This window comes from Egretta garzetta, unplaced genomic scaffold (assembly GCF_000687185.1).
Source record: "Egretta garzetta isolate BGI_Z169 unplaced genomic scaffold, ASM68718v1 scaffold13, whole genome shotgun sequence".
Classification (NCBI taxonomy): Eukaryota; Metazoa; Chordata; class Aves; order Pelecaniformes; family Ardeidae; genus Egretta; species Egretta garzetta.
Genome location: NW_009259239.1, coordinates 350,714 through 367,490, shown reverse-complemented (window position 1 = coordinate 367,490; position 16,777 = coordinate 350,714). Strand labels below are relative to the sequence as shown.

Sequence of the window (16,777 nt, the reverse complement as noted above, 5' to 3'; positions counted from 1 at the left end):
ACTGCCCTCAGCAGTCCCTATTCCCGTGCAAGAGCCCAGACTGGTGTGTCCCCTTGATCCTGTGCTCTCCTCCGGAGCCACGGCACACCGTTTTACAGACGCAGAGATACTCAGGGCGCAGGCAAACTCAGCCCGCGTGAGAAAACTGTGTCACACGTGCCTCTGTGTAAAAGCATGCACACAGGTATTTATGGCGTACCTCAGGCAGGGTGCCTTTCCACCCTGCCTCCCCTCGCCCCGGCGCAGTCATACCAGTCGGCCTGGCTCCCCGGAGGCACTGCGCCTCTCACCCCGCTGCGAACCTGCGCCTCCGTCCTGCTAATGACACAGCAGCTGAGCTGCCACGGGGACAACGTGACTCCAGAAGCTGCAGCCTGGAAAAAAAAAAAAAAGGAACCAACCAAACAGCCCTAAATGTGCACAATCAAGTGATGAGTGTTTGTATTTCTGATGCTTTGAGGCCAGGTCACAACCCTCCTTCCACATAATATTCAGGATGTTTGGGAAGGGGTATTTTTCTTTTAATAGGATGGCGTAGTCACAAAGCTTTAAAGAAGTAAATGAGTGAATCGTCTATGGTAATAGCAACATACTATGAACGGGGCACAGTGACGAAGTTCAAGTCCATTTTTAAGCCTGTGTGGCAGCATGTAGGTAAAGACAAGAGTCCATGACCCTCTCTGCTGTTCTGAAGCTATGGACATGGCTGATGTCTCTGTCCCAGTTCAACATCAGAGTTGGTTTTGCTCCCTAGCAAATACTATGGGAAGACAGAGAAGCCTCAAGCTGTTTTGAAGATTGTGCAACGATGCTTGGGAGCCTACCTGCTTTTGCTTGAGTGCTTTCCTCACTCACATTTCACAGGATGCAACAGGAAGGGAAATACAACCGAATCCCACGGCCCTGGTAATTGGACGCGAATCCTTCGTATGCCCTGGGGGTGAGGTGGGTACCTCTCAGATAAGCAATCTAATCAGCTTTGCACTTGTGTCCCATCTGGAGACAGATTGTTGCTGAAGTACACCACCACCTGAGAAGCAAGCTTCGCTTCGGGTTTTTTTTGAAGATAATTGTACCGACGAAATCAGGGAGTGTGAATTTGCCTGAGGTAATAAGATCTCTTTATTTTTATTCATAGTTAATTCATTCAGCCGAGGCAATTTCACGCCAGAATGCAGTCTCCAAACAAGAAGGACGATTGCGCTGCCTGCACCGCGCATACGCATGGTGCCTGCTCGGCAGATCGACTGCTGCGACAAAGAGCCATGAGCCACTCCAGACATATGGGCAAGATAAGGAAAAGGCTGGAGGATATCAAGAACCAGTCCCCGAAGCTGACAAAAGCGGATTTCAGCCACAACGAAAGCATAAGGTTGGCCACCGACGCCTTCCTGGACGGTGGGACAGAGTCCTACCTTGAAACTTTAAGCAAAGAGGGGGAGGTGGATTTCCTCTCCTCGGTGGAAGCTCAGTACATCAAGGATAATGCCAGGGAGTCCTATTATGCGCAGGAGTCCCTCAGCGCTGACGGGGCAGCTGCTCCAAACCAGAACGATGCCGGGTCGCTCCCTTCAGGGACCTACTTCCCCACCATTTCTGACAACAGTGAGCCAGCCCTGCTGCACACATGGATTACAGCGGAGAAGCCCTATTTAAAGGAAAAATCCACCGCCACTGTGTATTTCCAAACGGAGAAGAACAGCAACATTAGAGACATCATACGCCGGTACATCAACAAGAGCACTCAGGTACGGGGAGAGAATTGCTGTTCCCTCTGCACTCGGTTGTCTTCCTGCTCTTAAAAAGATGAGGTAAACACACTGTTTGATCCGAGCCCGCCTCGTGTGTTGCAGTGTAGCTTTGCTCTAGGAAGTGGCTGTAAAGAGCCCATTGCTGAACACGGGCAGTGCTTGGTTTTGTTTGGTCATACCAACAGCTTTTTGTGTTGGTGACTTTAAAAAAAAAAAGCATTCCCTCTTCTTTTAAAACTCCCATTAACCCAGCAGAGCAAATGTGCTGTAGAGAGGGCAGCAGGGCTCTCTCCCTTCTCATGCATCACCAGCAGGATGGTTTGCTCCTTTCAGACCATTGCTCCAGTAACGAGAATTAAGCTAAAGCGAGCTCTGAGCCATTAGCAATTGTTTTAGGGGATTCATGGGAGATGTGGATGAAGGAGAGCCCAGAGAACGGCATGTGTGTTTGGTGTGCCAGCAGCCATCCTCAGAGGAAGGAAATTATTCAGAAAAAAGACCTTTCATCCCTAATACATTTTCAGTGTCACTAAAAATGGCACATGGGCTCCATACAGCAACTCTGCAGCGTAACTTGGCACGTGGGAAAGGTGCAGATGATGCCCCTGACAACAGACACGTGGCGGGGGACTGCAGAGGGGTGCCAGCCTCATGCCGGGCTGCCCACACATTAAGAAACCAGAGGCTGAGAAGCTGGAGGGTGACAAAAAGTCTCTGTCGTGTGTTCTGGCAGCTCTCCTGTTTTCCTGGAAAAAAAATATTTGAAGTTTCAGGGTTGTGTTTACTATCATCCGGGATTTTTCCCCTTGTATAGACTCGAGATGCCACTGGCAGTTTTGCAGGGGAACAGTGAGGAACAAAACCAGGCTGTAGCGCCTGCTGCCTGGCACAGGCTGTGGAGCCCGCTGGAGTTACAGGTTTTAGCTTTATTACTCTCCTGCAAGGGCAAGCGCCGGGTCTGGTAACGCTGAATGTAATGGCAGGGGAGAAGAATCCCCCTTGGCAACTGCCCCATCAAGGCTACAAGTGCTCAGCACAGCAGGGGAATTGTAGATCAGTCATTTTAAGCTGGTGGCATCAGAAAGATACAGTAACAGAAGAAATGTCCCTGGGATAGTAAAATAAGCATCAGGTAAAGTATCATCCCAGGACAATTTTCTGTCCTAAGAGGAGAAAACTTGTAGGGGAAGAAGTGGGAAATGTAATATAAATCCATGGTTCACGTGACCTTCTTAACCATCTAATTTACATTACAAGAGGGTGCTGGAGCAACGCTTACTCACAGCATAAATTTGGCAACTGCTTTTTGAGTACAGTTTTTCAATGGCAGTATTTATTAATTAGTATTTGATAAGAACCTATCCTGGGTAGCCTAGCATTTGATATGTCCGTTAACGACTTAAACAACAGAATACAGACTGTGTTTGTGGATGACATCAAACTGCGAAGGATTGGAGAGTAGTACTATAATCTTAGCACATTTGTGGAATAGGCACAAATCATGAAATGAAATTTGGGCAAAAGAAGTGAGAAATACTGCAAGTAAGAGAGGCAAGTGAGATAGGTAGACAAAATACAGGTTGGGAAGAGCTGGTGAAAAAGCAGTACTAGAGAGAGTGGTCTGGAGCCTCGGTGAGGCTGGATGTGGCATTGTGCCGTTTAAAAAGACGAGGTGAATTAACAGTAAAATGTGGATGTGAGATATTGGACATAATTGTGCCACTTACCTAGCCCTGGCAAGGCCCTTTCTGACGCACCGTGCTTTGGCAGGAGAAGGAAGGTGTGGGATCCTCACTGCTCCACGAATAATTTGGCTTGCCTGAACAAGATGCTGGCCGCACAGGATGTGCTTGGTCTTACAGGATTTCTTCATGGGGGTGAAGGGAAATAAGCTTGCTGGCAGGTGTGGGCACAGGCTTTGGAGTAAGATTCAGTGCAAGTTGGAAGCAATTAGTAAGACAGATCCGAAGAGATACTGTAAAGTTTGTTTTGATTGAAGATGTTATCCTGCGAGTGCAGTTCTCAAGGCTTCCCTTTCTAGTCAACGGAGAAATAGGCACCTTGTGAAGATAAGTCAGGTATTAGCTGGGCTGAATTGCCCTAGGGAGATGACCCTTCCAATGGGCAATAGCAGACATCAGCAAAGACCAGCACCTTCATGAGGCCGTGACCAACACTGAGCATAGGGGCTAGAGTATGAAAGTGGGTTTGTATCGCATTGACTGTTCCCTCGATCCACGCTGGCTGGAGGCTGTGCACTTAAGTAGCTGTTGGGGCTTTTATGCCCCATCATGAGACTGTCCTGCCAGTTATGAGTTGGGAAGGATGGATGGATGGTTAAAATGAAACAACAAGTTTATAAATCATTATTAAAAAAAAAAAAAAAAGATCAAGCTGTTGCAGTCTGTCACTCCACCACCAATGACAGAGTGAGGATTTAAAGCCAGGACCGTTCCAGGTGTAAGGCATAACAGAGACAGCATCATCCCATGATTCTTGCTAAATGCATGTGACTTACAAAAGCTCATCAGCTGTTTGGCAAGGGCTGCGGTCTCTTATTTTAGCTACATCATTATTATTCTCCGATTAGTGCTTCAATATATTTCCTAGTGCTGAAATCTAACCTGCAAATTCATGGGTCATCTTGTGTTTTATGATTAAAAGAGCTTAACTGAAGTGCGTATGTTGCGTGTCATAATCGCTTTACATGAGCAATAAAACAATGATGCAACATGTCTCATCGATTTGCTGATCCAGGCATTTAGGGCAAAAACCAGAAGAAACATTCGCATATATCTTCAAACATTTGTGTTTGTTGGAATTTTTTTTTTTAAACAATAAACTACATTTCAGTGGCCTCACAGGCAACCTTCAGTTATGTAAATTGACGCTGCTAATGTCTCTCTTCCCCCCCCCCCCCCCCCGCTATCGTGATGGATGTGTTCACAGACACCGAGATTCTTTGTGACCTCCTGGAGGCAGCTAACAAGCGCATGGTGTTTGTCTACCTGTTGCTCGATCACGGCAATATAAATCTTTTCTCAGAGATGTGCGACAAGCTGCAAATTGCTGAGGATCTCTTCAAGGTACTGTGGCTCTGTGAAGTTCTTAGGCTCAGATTCATCTGTCTAACTTCAGGCACTCTGAGCTAAAAGCATGGTTATGCTAGGGTCAGTCCACCTTGTAATTAAAAGGGAGCAAGAGATTTCCAGAGGTAGCATTAGGACACCTAATTCCCCTCTGAAGATGCCTACATTTTTCCATGGATGTTACAGGAAGTTAAGGCATTTCTGTTTGGTCCTTCAGCAACCTGATCTAGTTAGCGGTGTCCCTGCTCCTGCAGGGGAGTTGGACTAGATGACCTCTAGGGGTCCCTTCCAACCCAAAACATTCTATGATTCTTAGATGAAACTAATCTGGACCCTGAAGTCTTAAAACAAAGCTTAAGTCCCCTAGTAGAGTTGTCTAACATAAGCATTACAACTGCTTCTGATTAATAACTCTGCAGCACCTGTGGTCTGGCAGACACAGGTAGCGGGCACACAAAACTCTTTTGCATGGCAATACCTTGGTTGCACTAGGTGGTTGCTGATAGAACATGTTGTTAAAGCTCTGTATTAATGATAATGCCTCAGATTTAGTGGGCTGTTAGCTTAGTCCACCTTCATCTCTGCCAGAGGGAACTGACCTTAAAAATAGCCTCCTAGGGACTATTTCAGTTGTTGCTTGAGATGCTGTAGGGCACCTGTGGCATCTTTGTGGGGATGGCTGATACTGCAGAGGCAGTGGCCTTCTGGAATGGCAGCTGGAGGGTGAGCAGGAGACCTGAAGGCATCTTACAAGCACCAGACACCAGTGTTTCAACAGCTGAATTCCACCCCAAGCATACAAAGAAACTGAAATGAATAAAACATGCTCATAGCAGCACTTGCATGTCTGTAAACCTCCACTCCCTAGGAAGAACGGTTCTGTGCTGTTTATTGTATGCTGCTACAATACACAGGCTTTGACAACGCGTGAGCCAAATCCTTGGTGCCACTCATTTACCAAGGCCTTGATTCTGCAAAGTGTGCAAACAGACAGCAGAGTCAGGTCTGGGTGCCTGGCTTGCTTTAAATGCGCTTGCTTAGGTACAAGGCCAGCACAAAGCATTGCATGGGCCAAAGTCACCTGCTTCTCGGCTCACATGTGTACTTGCATCTGATCCTGCAGGATGGCATTTGTCTGGGCTGCGCTAGAAGAACAGCACATACATCCTCGCAGGCCCAGGTGGATTGGAAGAGCAGAGATGTTGCCCTGCTGCCTTGTGCCATAGCCAGCGTAAATCAAGAGAGCTTACAGCTGGAGCCAATTGTTGCTGGGGTGTCAGTGGAGGTATCAGACTGCTCTCAGCTATGGACAAGTCTTGTACTCATTTTGGTAGGGGTAGCATCAGTTACCATTACACAGCACAGCTCCATCTGCATGAACTTCCGTGCAGGTTTATATCCCCATTGAATGGGGATATAATGGCTGATGAGAGTGCTTGGCTATGTTTCCTCTAGCCCCAAACCTTCAAATATAACATTGGGGAGTCCGTGAAGAAATCATAACGGACACTGGAGAAGTCAAGAGCTAGAGGCAGTGTGGGGAAAGAGCCCTTTCCCTCTGATTTTTAATTTAAAAAAGGACTCTGTTCATTTGGGGTTTTTTTTTCTTTACAGAATATTTCAGTCCGCAGTGTTACTGGAGAGGTTTACTGTGCCAAATCAGGCAGGAAATTTTCAGGACAAATACAAGAAAAATTTCTTATCTCTGACTGGAGATACGTGCTCTCTGGATCGTACAGGTGAGATAAGCCATTGCAGTTCATGTCTAGGTGCTCTTTTATGATTTTTAGTATTACTTCACAAAAAAGTGCCATGGAAATTTTTGTATGGGTGAGAAGTTTTTTTTTGAGAAAAAAGCCCTCATGTTTTCAGATATGTGCCATTTTTCAATAAGACATTTAACTTGCTTTAAAGCTGTTGTTAGTTCTTTATGGAGTGTGGTATTTAATGTAAATGTTCAGAAACTAATGTAAACAACTTTGCCGGTGCAGCCCTGGAGCAGAACTAGGAATATGTATAGCTTAATATTATGCTTTTCTCATTGTTTGGGTCCTCAGATGCTGTGATCATGAGACATGATACATTTCCATCTCCCTCGGGATCCCTTAATGTAGCATATGTCACTCAGCTTATCTGAGGATTTGTTCTCCATATGACAAGTTTAGTGATTAAAGGGAAAACAGAAATACTTCAGAGACTTCACTGTTTTTTCCTTGTATTTCATAAACACGTAGGCAGCATGTGTCTATGCAATTGTTGTACCTTACCTTTTTTTTTTCCTTTTTTTTTGGTGAGCTGAGTCTGTAACTCTCCACTGCTGCTATAATTATTACAGGTAGAGGATGTAGCATCTGAACAACTGTGTTTTTAATTAAAGATACAAGATCCTCAGGTCAGGGAATTTCAGGAGACTCTGACCTTCCATCAAATAAAGTTCCTGTGCCTCATGGCTACCTAGATAAGCTTCACAGATGACCAAAGTGTATCCTAGAAATCCAGATACAAAAAGACAAGAGAAAAAAATTACAGAGGTGATTATTTAATTAAAAGGATGAAATTGTTTTTCTTAATTCCAGTTTATGATTTGGAGGCTTAAATGCCTCTAGTCCGATAAACTGTGTCACCAGGAAGATGACATAACTACAGTAACGAAGGGAGAGATGAGTATGTGGGGTTAGCGTAGGCTGCAGGAGCTCAGCTGTCCACAGAGGCAGGCATCCAGTTTTCATTCAGTTTCTGAATGAACCATCAGACAAAAATGAGTGAACGCTCAGAGTGGGTTTTTTTATTGGCCACTTTGTGGTTTTCTTGTTCTTTCAAGGGTTTTTTTTTTAATCCCTCACCAAAGATGTGTAGAAATGCAACAGCAGATTTATAGAGTGAGTAGAAGTGAAGGACGTGTGGTAGAAGAGGGACAGAACGAGATCTATTTTCTTTAGCCGAGAAGCTTCCTTTTGGCTTCTCTTTTCAATCTTAAAAAAAAAGAAGAAAAAATCCTCGAAGTCCTGTGCAGAGTCACTTCTGTCATTCAGTACTGCTGTTGCAATATCTTCTAACCTCAGGAGCCTTGTCAAACTACATAATCCCCTATCCAGCAAGCAAGCAGAGAAGGTGGTGAGGAACAAATCTATGCACGATTTAATTTCAGCATGCTCAGCGCCAGTTTGCAGATTCACATGGCTTGTAGCTGGCTGTCAGTACGTGGCATTTCTGTGAGCTTGCTAGCTCTTGCTTTATTAATCTGAAAGTTTTCTGTTATCCCTAAACCTTATCCACCAGCCTCTGCAGGTATAAACAAGAATGATATTGAGTAAAATGGACTCAAACTCTTCTGCAGTCCATTTGTTGGAAATCATATGGAAAAGATCTTAAAACTAACACAAAAGATCTTAGAACTAATACAACAGCAAATTTCACACAAGTGCTGTGCTCTGCACGACTTTGTAATAGCAGCTGGGGGAACTGCTGAGGAAATAAAATTGCCCTTCAGGACATACTAAAAGCCAAAGTGTTTGGGGACAAAATATATTTGACTAATGGACAATGCAGAGGACCGAAGCTGGCAACTAGTTAGAGGCAAAGGAACCACCACCAAGTCTGTGGCATCTCCTGCTCTAGAGTGGTTTTTAAAACCACGTTAAAAAGCCATTGCTTGGGACAGTGTGGATAAGTGTGGTGCGGCCACACAGGGCAGGCTGGAGCTGAGAAGCTGCTGAAGGCTGTTCCAGCCGTGTGTCTGCACAAGTGCAGGCATGAGTAAGCGTTTTAAGTTACAGTTTTCCTCTCCATTTTTATTGCCAATGTCTATGGCATGGGGTTCGGATGCAGTATTTTGTTTTACTGTCTCTGCGTTGTGCTACTCCATCTTATGATAACTATGTTACTGCTTTTTTTTTTTCCCTAAATTAACTTGAAGTTAAATAGCGTGTGAACTCAGTGCTCCTAATAGAAGGGAGAATGACAACAGCAGAAAGCACAGACCTTGATCCTCGGGGGCAGCTGAGTGCCTCCCCAGCTGCCACTCTGAAAGCCACCAGCCTCTTCAGAGCCAGTATCTAATATCTAGCATGGGGGTGCTTTGCCGAGAGCGTGGGTTCAGGTGGGGCAGGTTTCTCACACAGGCGTTGTCCCACCAGCAGGCAACACGAACGCGTAGGTTAATTCAAACCTGAGCTCAGCTGAAAAACCCAGTCCTCCCATTTCAGACTAAATGTGTGCAATGCTGCATGTTACTGTAAGCGCTGTAAACACAAGGGATGAGAGCACCCCTAATGAACTGCAGCTGCAGTAATGCAGAGGGTACTCTCAGAATAAAACAAGTCCATGCAAATCCAAAAGATTGGACAGGAGAGGTGGGTTTTGATTCAGACAATCATAAATGAAAGGGTCTGGAACAGGACATAGGTCTGGGGACAAAGCCCTGGAAAGACAGCTCAGAAGTACCTGTTAATGACTGAAATAGTGATACTGCTTTGGCCCCAAGCTAGGCAGTGCTTCTTTGTGCCTTGCCTTCTTTCTGATGTGCTTCTCTCAGAGAGACCTGGTAGAAAAATGATCCTTCTGGGCAGATAGTACCAATCACAGACTTCTCTGAGCCTTCCCCAAAAGAGCACTCGGAATTGTAAACTAAGGAGCAAAACAGGGCCTAAAACCTAAACAATGAATTTCCTCTTAGAATGAAGCCAGTGAAAACCTGTTAAGTCTTTTTGTCAAGTTCTGCTTTATTCTTCAGGAAAGCGTGCAGAATGAAAATTGCTGTGACACACTACATGAAGTCCACAAATGTTTGTCTAAAATTATGCAGGTCTCACGTTGGTACTTTACAGCCGACCCATTTGCCATCGGTCCATGGAGATTCTTTGGGCTATTAATGGGATCCAACTTTCTCTGCTTCCAAAGGTTAAAGACAAGAGCAATGAGCCACAGATGGATGTCTGTCCGTCAGGTACTCCAGGAAGTTACATGTGGGAGTGAACTGTCAAAATTGGGTGCAACAGTTTTTTCCTCTGATTTTGTTGGGTTTTTAAAAGCTGTTTGTAAATGTAATTGATTTTTAGTTCACTCTAAATTTTCTTCTACAGACTAGCTATATCTCTAGCACATGATGTATAAACCTGCCACTCCACACCTCAGCCCTTTCATGAGTTTGTAACCTTCAGTGTAGATATCCCAGGCTAATTGCACGTGGTTTTGTATTTGTTCCTGGCTTATTATCTTCTTAACAGTTAGATGAAGGACATGCAAAGGTTTAGAGAGTGCTTCTTGGTGAATAAAGGCAATGTGGAGCTGGCACAGCAGTTGTTACGCACACGGCGGGGAGTTAGCTTGCTGTGCTGTTTACCTCAGCTCCCAAGGCTTTGTCCATAGTTAGAATGATTTGAACAAAGTGGATGAGAAGTACCTGTATTCTAGAAACTTAGTGTATATTTTCATGTCCAGTCACAAAATGTACAGTATATATTGTAGGGTTGCCCGGTGGCACTGAACCAGTGATTACCTCACTCCTCCCCTTGCTCCTGAAGCAACAGTATAAAACCACTGTACACCCAACCCTCTTTAAGAATGCTCCGGACAGGCAGATGTAAATCATCTGTCTTTATTCCCTTATTGTCAGCTCAGGCTGTCAGTCCCACTGAGTTTCACAGGAGTTTTGTCAAAACATGACAAGAACAAGATTTAAAGCGCACACACCTACAGCCAAATCTGGCTCTCGGCAATCCTTCTGCAAATCCAGGGTAGCTAATAAAGTCACGCAGGAATAACTAGGGCAGGGTTTTGCCAGCACGGAATAACCTTGGCTTCAAATCCAGTGCTGCTCTGTATCCTCTGCCGCACAGCTCGAGCCCCGGTCGGCTCAGGGAGTAATTACATTTCATTCTCTCAACTATGCTCATTTTATTGATGCTGCTGCTGGTCAGACGAGGCAGCCTGCACAGCACAACCAAGCTGGCTTGTGGTTTTGTAAAAGAGCACAGATTTGTGTTTGCCAAGTGGGTTAGGGAAGCACATAAAAGCAAAATAATTTAAAAGCTATGGGGTATCCTAAGGTGTGTCTCTGGACTACCAGAATAAAAACTATTGCGGTGTTTCTCCCTTACTTTATAGCAAAGTAGTATTTTTATTTTTGGAAAGGCTGTAGGAAATATTTATAATTTCTTTTTCTCTGTAGTGAAGAAAATAAGCATTTGTCAGGCATGGAGGTTTGGTTTGTGGGAGAGGGATGTGACAGGGAGGTTGGGGTTTTGTGTGTTTCTCTTGACCGATGCAGAAAAAGTACAGCAAAATGAAAACAAAGGGTGGTTATTTCTCTCTAGTCTTTCTAATGTCAGTTTTGAGTGGGTGAGAGTTACCAGCTGGCACAGCATTCTGTAGGGAAGGTACAGTTTATATGTGTGCAGACAAGACATGGTAAGACCTTAATTTAAGCATTTTGCATGGAAGAGAGGTATCCAAAAGAGGGGCCAGAACTCCTTTCCACGGAGCAGACACCCAGCCCTTGGGTATTGTATCTGACATTTAGTCCTGAGTGGATCTGGATCACCACTCTCTTTAGGAGGTTGTGTAACTTTACAAGGTTTCTTGAAGGTTTTAGAGGCAGCTGCAATAACAAAGCTTAATCCAAGCCAAAGAGCACTGATGTGAACTGACCTGAAATTCAACTGTGACACCATCTTCATCCTGTGTTTAGACAAGAAGCTTCAGCAGTAAAACGCATTTGCCTTTCACACCACCCCTGCGGGGATCTCCAGTTCCTAATGGCTGACGTTAACGCTAACCCTGACCTTGTCTCTCCTTCCAGCTTCACATGGTTATGCGGCCAGGTTCACCGCAACCTCCTCTCCAAGTTCACGGGTCAAGTCGTGGAGTTGTTTGATGAAGAGTTCCGACACCTTTATGCCCTGTCCAAGCCAGTGAGGGGACCGAAGTCTCCGCCACGCACCATGCCCTTCCTGTTCAGCAAGAGCTGGGCCCCCCAGCGCAGCCTCCCCGACAGCAACGAGGGAAGCGCTAACACTCTTTACGATACCTTCAGCAGCATCTCAGCTGGCAGCACCCACCAGACCAAGCAACCCCCAAGAACTCTCATGTTCAGCAGCAACTTCAGCCCCCAGTCACCTCTCCCTAGGGTTAATTCCTTCCACAACTATGTCTCGTTCACGCTCCCACCACCACAGAAGGCCATCCAGGCTAACTACTATCAGCCGCACTACGTGGCCGATAACTCCACAGTTCTGTATAACAACGTGAACATTTACAGACCTATAAGACTTAGACAAGAGGAACCAAACAGGACAGGGTTAAGCTCACCCTGGAGATGCCTCCACAAAGCTAACCTGTTTGCATAATAACCACCTTGTTTTGAATTGCAAGTAAACGTAGTGAGGACCTGTTTAGCAATTGCTTGTGTACTGATGAATATAGAAATTCTGTATAATACAAAATGAGGATGATTTCAAGCCTCTTGTTTTGTTTTCCTGCTTGTGGATGCTCGGTTTCCCTAATTAAAAAGCCAAGCCTGCTAACATGTAAACCTTGGGTGCATCACGATCCCAGGAAGAACACAGCTAAATAATGCTGCTCACAGTCCAACGCTGGCGCTGCCTATCACCTGTCCCTGGCAGCGTGTTTGTGCAGCAGTAGATTCAGGTGGCTAACTGTTTTTCACATGGCCAGGCACCCAAAAGTGGGGTAAGGCGCAGTTTATCACTGTGCAATTTATGCACTTGCATAAGGAGACTGAAGGCTGCTATTTACGTGCCAAGGCAAGGCGATGCTGGCAGCAGCAGCAGCCTACCTTCACGCTGTCATCGCACCCTAATCCTGACCTAGGAGGACTCCTTTAGGGCTGGTGGGGAAGCACAGCTTCCACCACCGCGCTGTCTCCGAGCTGACTGCTCGAGGTGGGCAGCAAGGACGTCTGTTCGCAGGGCTCCTAGGAAGGGGCTTGCTAACCGTGACATGGACCCAGACCGACGATTCGGGTTACGGAGGACATCTTGCAGCCACCGTCTGCTCACTTCCACTCATTAGCAACACGGGTGCGTTCCTGCAGACTTCGTTACAAACCTCCAATCCCGCCAGCTCAGAGCAGTTTTCCTCATTGCAGAGCAGCTGTGTGGATGCAGACTGGAAAATGAAGCTGAGCAAAGCAGCAAAGTCCTACTAGTAAGACACCAGGACCGAGTTCCAATTCATTTAGTAGCACGTGGATCTTAGAAATCCTCTCAGTGGTCATTTGACGGAACGTTAAGTTAGAGCTAATGATGCTTTATTTCAGAGTTCTGCAAGGTTTCTAATTTTTAAAGAGAAACTGGGTGTCTGTAGTGCCTGTTGAATACAGAGGGAGTTACAGAGCTTCAGCAGCTTGAACCAAAAGCAGAACAACTTTGTGCCAAATAATCCATGAAAACAATGGAAAATTCTGGAAATGAAAGGCAAAAAAAATAGTAAGAAAATTCACGAAACAAAGGATTTCCATTCAAATCCCAAAGTTACTAGATGCCTAACAGCTATTGATTTCTCAGTAGATTATTTTTTTACACCTGCTTTATATCATCTTTCATCTGACTCCAACAGGGAACAGGAACCACATCTGCACGTCTGGCCCATTTTGCCTGACTTCCCACCTGCTCCGAAAGGAATGCAATGTAATTCTTCGGGCTGTGGGCGGTGAAAATTGTGCGCAGCAGCAAGATCTCAGGTGAGGAAAGTTTCTCATCCTTGGAAGAGCAATCATTCTGAAAGCATACCGGTAAAGTTTACAGGACATTATGAAAGGTGGACACATCCTGCTCTAGTTTTGGTGTGGACATTTTTACCTGTGATATCAAATTTTGGAGTCCAGAATGACAATAAACTATTGCATATAATTGTAAATTCTGTACATAGCAACATTTTTTCGGATTCCTTGGGAAGAAGGGAAAGTTGATTTTCGTTCCTACGACAATTCTACTTAATTATCTAAATATGGCAACCATGCAAATAAAAGAGGAGACTTTTATTAAAATCCCTTTGAGAATCATTTTGTTTCTTCATATTTTCTTGACTTGTGCACCTTACTTTCTTCTCTTCCAAAAGCTGAATGAGTTCCATACAGTCAGAGTCCAGGGGAAGAGGAAACACATTTTGTTTCTTTTGAAATCAACAGGAACAGAATTAAACATACGTGTCCCCCCAGCCTAATTAAGATTTTATTTCTAAATTTGGTTCAGTTCCCTGATCCCATTGTGCCCCAACTGGGGGTGGCACAGAGCAGGCTATGGGGAGAAGTTTGTAGACTGCTACCTCTGAAGCCTTCGTTTCCTCAGGCCATGACCCACGAAATGCATGAGGGAGCTCTTCTCATCTCTGTGGGGCAAGAGAGTTTGCCTACAGAAGTTTAGGAGGATGCAGCTAATGATAATTAGCTGAGGGACAAGCTAATAACCCAGAAGGAGCACTGTGAGTTAAGAAGAGCAGATTCCAGCCCCGGATCAGGGATACAGCTTGTGCTAGTTCAGACAACAGCTGAACTTGAACACCAAATGAATGGAATTTCAGTTTCGATGGAAAACAATCAGAGTTTACAATTTCAGCAATGAGTTATGCCAAAAATCTTAACAGGCCGCCACAGGCTTGATCATTCAGTGACGAGGGGAATGTGTGGTTACAGGCAGCTGCAGAAGCTGCCCATCGGGAAGGTCACAGCAGGATGCTGACGTACCTCGTCCGTCTGCTGCAAGGGGAGGGCTCGAATAAACCCGGCTACCGTACAATGCTCCCTCAGAAAGTTTGTGGATGAGGCCAAGAAGAATGGTGCACTTGAGGGAAGGGATGCCACCCAGAGGGACCTGGACAGGCTGGAGCAGGAGGAGGCCCATGGGAACCCCGTGAAGTTCAACAAGGCTCAAGCTCAGCTTAGCCTCCAATACAGACAATTGCTGGCCTCCCACGTCACGCCAGAGGTACAGATGGGTTCTGTGTCCCAATGCCCTGACAGCACCAGCGACACTGTGCGCTGGTGTCTACCAAAGCCTTCCTGGTCTGGTGTGCCAGGCTGTGCTGGTGTTGACTGGGATAGAGTTAATCTTCTCAATAGTAGCCAGTATGGGGCTGTGTTTTGGATTTGTGCTGGAAACAGTGGTGATAACCCAGGGATGTTTTCTTTACTGCTGAGCAGTGCTTACACAGAGTCAAGGCCTTTTCTGCTTCTCACCCCACTCCACCAGCCAGGAGGCTGTGGGGGGGGCACAAGAAATTGGGAGGGGACATGGCTGGGACAGCTGACCCCAACTGACCAAAGGGATCGTTGCTTAGCTGGAGCAGTGGGCCCATGTGAACCTTGTGACGTTCAAAAAGGCCAAGTGTAGGGTCCTGCACCTGGGCTGGGGCATCCCCCAGTATCAACACAGGCTGGGGAATGAAGGGATTGAGAGCAGCCCTGCCGAGAAGACCTTGGGGGTACTGGTGGATGAGCAATTGGATGTGAGCCAGCAATGTGTGCTCGCAGCCCAGAAAGCCAACCCTATCCTGGGCTGCATCCAAAGCAGCGTGGCCAGCAGGGCGAGGGAGGTGATTCTGCCCCTCTACTCTGCTCTCACAAGACCACGCCTGCAGTGCTGCGTCCTGCTCTGGGGACAGACCCTGCAAAGGCCCCTAATTACCCTGCAGAGTGCCCCAGGGCTTCATCCAGGCTTTGCTGGGGCCCGTTGGAGGTCCCTGCTGCCCTCCAGAGGATCCCCCATTCTACAAAATCTAAAAGGCCAAAAGAAAAAAATCACTTTTAAGTACAAATTCGCTTCTGTAGATATTCTGGAGGTTTGCATAGGCTGTGTTTGTTTATGCTTTTTAGCCCCCATCACCCACATCTAGACCCTCTTCACCTTCCTCCAAAATAGGTGAGAGACTGAAAATACAGTAACAGGGATCATCCCAGTTCTTGTTTTCTGGGCCATCATCTGGCTCTCCTTCAGCAAAATTAGAGGGGATGTGTCCTCTTGTGCCCTCCGCCAGCTCTCCCACAGCCCGACTGTCTTCATCCACCTGTCCAAAGACATAAACGCATTGCCCAGCAGTCAGAGGAAGCTCCAGTTCAGGCTGCTCACTGGGACCATCACAAGGATAGTAGGGGTATTGAGCTATGGATGCTGGAAGCTTTCCTGGTGGTTGCCCCAGGGCTCACAGCAGTTACCTGGCTTCTCCATGTTCCCTTTTTACTTCTCCCTGAGCACTTTCTGCCATTTCTCTCGTGGCTTTCAGTTTGCCCTCTGCAGCTTCCAGTTGTGTTTGAAGGCAGCTGGTGGCTTGCATGACAGACTTTCGCTCCTCTGCCGCTCACATCGGTTGCTCCTTCAGGCCAACATTTTCAGCCTGAATCTTTTCTGCCTGGCATATCTGCCCAGGAAGGCAAGAATTTTCCTCAGCCAGCCTGGTGTTTCCATCCATCACCTCCAGAAGCCACAGCTCTAACTCCTCACACCTTTGGCTGAGGCTGCTTGCACTTGAGCCTTCTTGGTCTGCAGCCGCTCAGGCCTGGAGCTCCTCAGCTGCCTTCTGTGAGGCTTCATTCTGCAGGTCCCGTGCCAGCAGAGCTCCGGCAGGCTCTCTGCTTTCTCCAGCCATCTCCTGAGGAAACTGTGGTGGCATCAGGTGCCTGATGGTCTCCTGAAAATGCCTTCTTCTTTCTTTCAGCTGCTCGGTGAGGGCAGCTAGCTGTGCATTCTTCTGCTGGAGCCTCTCTGCCTCCTTGCATCCTTCTGGAGAGCTTCTCCTTCTCAGGCAGTGGTTCTCCATCTCAAGGGCACCACGTTGCCTCTCCAGGTCTTCCAGGGCACGTTGCAGGTGGGCATCCTGCTCCATCACCGTCTGCGGGCGCTCCCAGGACACCGAGTCTCCCTCTGCAGGCTCTGGCTGCTGGAGCAGAGCATCCACCACAGCCCAGTGTGTCGCCTGCTGCCC

General features: G+C 46.5%; 1 protein-coding gene across 1 annotated transcript; it reads left to right on the top strand.

The window, feature by feature from the left end:
- Nucleotides 1–885: 885 nt before the first annotated feature.
- Nucleotides 886–12,186, top strand: FAM83A (family with sequence similarity 83 member A). Its single transcript, XM_009635979.2, has 5 exons — nucleotides 886–945; nucleotides 1,152–1,753; nucleotides 4,675–4,837; nucleotides 6,455–6,579; nucleotides 11,640–12,186. Exons 2-5 carry the CDS (start codon nucleotides 1,173–1,175, stop codon nucleotides 12,184–12,186), a joined length of 1,416 nt encoding a protein of 471 aa, XP_009634274.1. The 5' UTR covers nucleotides 886–945; nucleotides 1,152–1,172.
- Nucleotides 12,187–16,777: the final 4,591 nt, after the last annotated feature.

Coding starts and splice junctions, on each gene's coding strand:
- FAM83A (XM_009635979.2), top strand. CDS start 1,173: ATGCAGTCTCCAAACAAGAAGGACGATTGCGCTGCCTGCACCGCGCAT. Junction 1,754..4,674: donor AACAAGAGCACTCAGGTACG/GGGAGAGAATTG, acceptor CCCCCCCCCCCC/CGCTATCGTGATGGATGTGT. Junction 6,580..11,639: donor GTGCTCTCTGGATCGTACAG/GTGAGATAAGCC, acceptor CTCTCCTTCCAG/CTTCACATGGTTATGCGGCC.